Genomic DNA, 5,525 nt, shown 5'->3' with positions numbered 1-5,525 from the left:
TGGCGTTGGAGGTTGCTTGATGGGGAAGTACCTTTGTGGAAAAGGGTTTTTGTAGATAAGTATAGAGATGGTATAGAGAATTTGTTGGAGGTTAATAATTATGCTTGTCCGAGGCATGCGTCTCTTTGGTGGAAGGAAGTTGTGAAATTAGGTGATTTTGGTGCTCAAAATTGGTTTAATTCCGTAGTGGAGAGGAAAGTGGGGAATGGTATGACAACTAGTTTTTGGAGTGATAGATGGAGAGGTGATAAGTGTTTTCGGTTAAAGTATCCTAGACTTTACTCCATTTCAAATCAAAAGGAGGCCTGGGTGGGGGAGGTTTCCGAACGAGGTTTGGAGTGGAGGTTCCTTTGGCGAAGACATCTTTTTATGTGGGAGGAGGAGCTTCTTGTAAGTCTTAATGAGGATTTGGAGGGGATGGTTTGGTCTATAGAGTCGGATAGGTGGCGGTGGAGTTTAAAAGATTCGGGAAGGTTTTCGGTTAAGTCGGCTTATAAGGAGTTGGAGGGTATAGTGTTGCATGAGGATAAGTGGAGGGAGGATGAGGAAAAGGTGTTCAAAGAATTATGGAAAATTCCGGCTCCATCAAAGGTTGTAGTGTTTGCTTGGAAGGTTCTCCTTAACCAAATACCAACAAGGTAAACCTTGCATTGCGGAATGTTCTACCTCCGTAAGGATCTATATTATGTGTGCCGGTGGCTTATTTGGCTTGCAACATTGTGGGTGTTGTGGAGAGTGCAGAATGATAAGGTCTTTAATAGGAGAAGTTTTGAAGTGGAGGAAATAGTAGAGGAGGTGAAAGCTATCTTGGAGGTGGATGTTGAGTAGGACGCAAATTCCGATTTGTCTTTTCTATGAGTGGAGTTCAGTTGGAATCCCATCTTGTGTCTCGGAAGTGACGGGAGGAGGTAGGAGAGGCTGCTGTGGTAATGATTAGAAGTATAGTGCAGCTGTTCTGTAATAGTTTTTGGGCAGCTGAGTGGCCGTTGTTTTCTAGTTGGCTACCTGCAGTTTTGCTCCCTGCAGTTCTGTTTCGGTGCGTTTCTGGTGTGGCAGTTTTCACGTTCTGCTGGCTTTGTGCCTAACTGTTGGGTTTAGGCAATTTTGCGGTCTGTTAGGCGTTCAAGATTGAGGCCAGGGTATGCTTGTTTCTTGCAAGTATACCTCAACCTCATTATTTGATGCCTTTTTGGCTTTTGGTGTGTTTAGATGTTCCGTATATATGCGGCACCTTTATTGTGTTTATTTTCTCGTCCGACCGCGAGTTTTTGTGCGTCTTGCACATATTTGACGTGAATAAATTTGTCATTTAAAAAAAAACAAGTTAAATGCAAAAAAGGCAGGGGATAGAGTACGAAACAAGTACAATATAGAAAGTATAATCAGTTAGTTTACCTTGTTATGTCTATGTAGAGCTTGCGTGGATCATCAGTTAGTGTAGCTATGTGATACCATAATCTAAAAGAAAAAAACTAATAAGACAAGGCATCAAACCTCGGCTTGGCGTCCTGCTTGCAATCTTACACCAATAGCATCATTTATCACCTGCAAGTAGCAATATTTGCAAATTGTGAACGGGCAGTCATTAAGTGGGATAAAAACTTTGAACGGGCAGCATCATTGGTAAACAACGAACGTCTTACAGTCACACCAAGCACTCCAGTGCCTGGAAAGGAAAATAGTTATTCAGAATATATATTAACCAATTGTGAATCGATTAAACACTTATTTTGTCAACTTTCTAAAATGACCTACATAAAACAATTACAAGAAATTTATGTCTAAAGCAAAATGTAAATGAATTTGTGAATAGTATTTTATATCGGAATGCAATTTTCATGACTTGAATATGAGGTCTGACTAAGCACACAATCAAAGAAACAAATGCATGACGTACAGACCTCCTTCAAAAGAGGGGCCTTTGTAATGGCATGGTAATAAAAAAATAGTTGCAACGTTGAAGAGTCCTCCAAAACTGATTTGCAGGGAGATGGAATCTGCAAACGGCCATATTTACAGCATAATAAAAGAACCAGTGTAGAAGGAATAAGGTAGGACCTCGAAACATCAATTAAACTAAAAAAAGAGATACCTGAACTGTGCCAAACTCATCTGAACTTTCATCCACAGATGTCCCCACAAAATCAAATGATAAACATTTCAAAGAAAGAGAGAGTGCCAGTTCTTGCAATTGACTGATGGCTGCAAAATACATAATCACAACTCTCAAACGAATGATCACTAAAAAGTAGTAAAGAGACAGGGAAAAAAATGGAGCATGAGTATAGCCATTTTACCATCATTCTTCAACTGGCCCAATGATGTTAAAGATATCTGAAATATTTGAAAAAGATATTGGTCCCTAAAGGGGCAAGCTACCCTTCAATGCCTTGTTGCAGGTAAACCAGCATTCGCCTGAGACAGGACACAGAAGTCTAGCAAACTGAACATAGTTCGAAAACACATACAACTTAAACAAAATATGCAATAGCTAAGTTAAGGAATCTTTGACCTGTTGAATTGATTCACACTTAACTATAATGGTTCAGCTATGTAGAATAGAAAATACGGAAGTACTGAACATGGTAAATGTTGTATGAGAATAATGTGATATCAAACATAATGTCTAACCTGATTCATCTCAGAAATAAGCTAATTCAATATCTTCAAACCAATGATGTTAAAGATATCTGGAACAAATAAATGACACTGACCAGAATATGTAAATGGAGAACTCATGGACTGCGAATATTGAGGATCTTCAGCTAATTTAGAAACAATTAAATCAATTGCACGCATCTGCTCTTCTAAAGTTCCTATCACTATTACTATCCTATCATTTTGCCCAATAGTAACTATTATTTTGCAGAGATATTTTAATGCCAGCTTGAGATTCTTCAATGAATGACCTGATGAAAGGAAAACAATGCATAAGGTAAGCTTTTCACCCCCATCTCTGAATAACATTAAAAAAATAAACAAAGAGAAAGAATCATGCGATGAAAAATAACAGCTGGCCTGACAATAACATGCTTATTTTAGTTGCAGGGGAAGCATAGGTCATAGGGATATAAAAGCTTTGACACCAAAGAACCAGCATTCATATAAGAGACAACCTCTTGAAATCAAAACATAAATATGGTAAACAAGTAAGCCCTGCAACTTGACAAAGAAAATGAATGGTACCTAATGGTAGCACCTCCCTTCCATATTATTCCACCACAAGAACCATTAGGAACAATGAGCCTCACTTTTGTTTTTAGCTCAACATCATTGTCATCCTCGCTGTGAAGCTAATCATATAAAGCAAATTAAGCTCAGAAGCCAACAATGCAAGACATTTTTATTCTAGTAACTAATTGAATGAATATCATATTTTTTATTCTAGTAACTAATTGAATCAATATCATGGTTATTACCTCACTGAGCAACTTTGAAAGAATGAGCTCTGCAGCTCCTAGTACTTCATTGATTGCACCAAATACCATGATAATCCGATCAGTGGTTCCAGGGAAGAATTCATTATTGCGTGACAACTGGATTCGTGCTCCAGATTGAGACTGAAAATCAGTGATAGTTGAAAATGTTCAATACACAATACAGTTCTCGAGCATATAGCATGAGCATCAGTACCTCCTCAAAGCGAAGATGCACATCAATATATTTTCCATCTGTCCTCGAGCTCTTCTCACTCATTCGATAAACCAGATTCTCAGCTAGTGCAGATATTGAAGAAAAACTCAATGCTTGATAATTAGTAAGACGTCTTAGAAATTGTATATGCGGAGGGACAATCATTGCCAAACGATTAGCAAACGGAGCTATTCGAATAACCCTGCATAAGTTTGCCCAAATAAAGTTCCTTTCATCAAATTGTTTGGTTAAAATTGAGTTGTGTCGACTGCCTAATATGGATTCACAGTACAAGTTCACTCCAAAACCAATACAGAGAATAAGAAATGAGGGCAAAGTGGTCTAATACCTACCCTTCCTTTTGCAAGATAGGATGAACAACTCCAAGGTAATAACTGACAGGAGCCCAAGCTTCGACTCTGATGCTAGTTATATTAGTCATATTGTAATTATGTCTCTCCATTATTGCCTCAGGAAGTTCTTTAACCGCCTTCACATTACCATCAAGTGTGGATATAAAATGATCTTCATCATATATATCCCCAAATTCACTGTACACAAAATAACATTATTTAAAATAGATAAGTGAATGCAGAAATGAAATCAGGCATAAAGGTTTATTTAGCCTAATATTGTTGACTACGGGTATATTTAATAATTAATTGTTTGCATGGGCGGTTCTACGAGAAAATACACACACCAAATGAGGTACGATTTCAGTATCTTCTAGTTAAAGGCTCAAATGTTAAACAAGTAATGCTTGACCAACGGCATCATAAACATAGCATAAAGTTAAAAGTGCTAAATAATCTAATTCAAAAAGTATATCCCAGGAGAATTAGCCTCTAGCGTAAGTTTTGTATAGGAAGTAAAATTAATGTACTACTTATAACATAAAAAACAACGTTGACATGGCACTGATTATGGGAAAATGACTAAATTAAATAACCTTTTGAAACATATTTACATCAAATATTTTATGAGTTACATAGGAAAGTTTCTTAAAAACTATTGAATGGAAATTCTATTTTCTTCTTTTCTTTTTGGCATGCGGTATAGTTTTCTTAGGAAAGGATTCAAATCCATTATCCCCATTTCATTCTGTGTCCCTCCTATTGAATAATAACAGCCTAGCAAATAATTTTCTCTCTGAAATTGGAAATATTTTTACCATTTGCTATCAGTTTTTTCCTCAAGAGTTGCCATTATACAATATGATAGATTTAAAAATCAGCCTAAAAAAGGCAGCAGTGAGTGCCTTTGTTTTATATCTAAAAATATTGTAAATAGTCATTTGATGGAAGACAAAACTTCAGTTCATAAGAAATTGCTTCAAGGCACATTGTTAGTTTACATAAACAAGAATATAAAGGAAACACACACCTACTAGATTAAGCAACACAGCTAAAGTTAATTATGAAAACGGTCATGCTAACAAGTGTCATAAACTCACTGTTTAAGGAATTTAATTCAAAATATCTTTGATACAAAAAGTAATTAATTCAATCTCTACCAAATTATGGTAAAAACTGTGTAGAATAGTTTTAGGATGCGATTGCGGTCCTAGTTGTGGTTGTGCTGCGAACTTTGATATTGGAGGACAACGAGGCAAGTGCAACCGGATATATGAACCTTTACACAAATCTCTAATATGAACAACATATGAAAGATTCACAAGCATTACACTAATATGAACAACAGAACTACCTACATTTAATTGAGAAAGAAGTAGAGAACAAGTCGAGTATGTCGAAGAAATGACAGTATATTCTATAACTAAATGCAATACTTAAATATATGAACAAATCCTACATCTGTCTTTCTTTACCAAAAACAACAGAGATCTTATGTCCACTTTTTATCCATTTAAACACCGACATGTTGACAAGCTA

The 5,525-nt window shown here is 36.4% G+C and overlaps 1 protein-coding gene and 1 pseudogene across 1 annotated transcript; both read right to left on the bottom strand.

Annotated features, from left to right (window-relative positions):
- Positions 1-1,916: 1,916 nt before the first annotated feature.
- On the bottom strand, positions 1,917-4,179 carry LOC146914875 (protein BTR1-like). The gene is made up of 7 exons (XM_085716199.1): positions 3,987-4,179; positions 3,420-3,835; positions 3,187-3,293; positions 2,632-2,909; positions 2,298-2,415; positions 2,093-2,202; positions 1,917-1,997 (listed from the first exon to the last, which is right to left on the bottom strand). The coding sequence occupies exons 2-4, from the start codon at positions 3,486-3,488 to the stop codon at positions 2,837-2,839; spliced, it is 249 nt and encodes an 82-aa protein (XP_085572325.1). The 5' UTR covers positions 3,489-3,835; positions 3,987-4,179; the 3' UTR covers positions 1,917-1,997; positions 2,093-2,202; positions 2,298-2,415; positions 2,632-2,836.
- On the bottom strand, positions 3,568-4,839 carry LOC146914874 (O-fucosyltransferase 10 pseudogene; annotated as a pseudogene).
- Positions 4,840-5,525: the final 686 nt, after the last annotated feature.

Source organism: Medicago sativa, chromosome 6 (genome assembly GCF_051527215.1).
Source record: "Medicago sativa cultivar Bolivia chromosome 6, Bolivia_mono, whole genome shotgun sequence".
NCBI lineage: Eukaryota > Viridiplantae > Streptophyta > Magnoliopsida > Fabales > Fabaceae > Medicago > Medicago sativa.
This window is presented reverse-complemented; position numbering and strand designations above follow the sequence as displayed.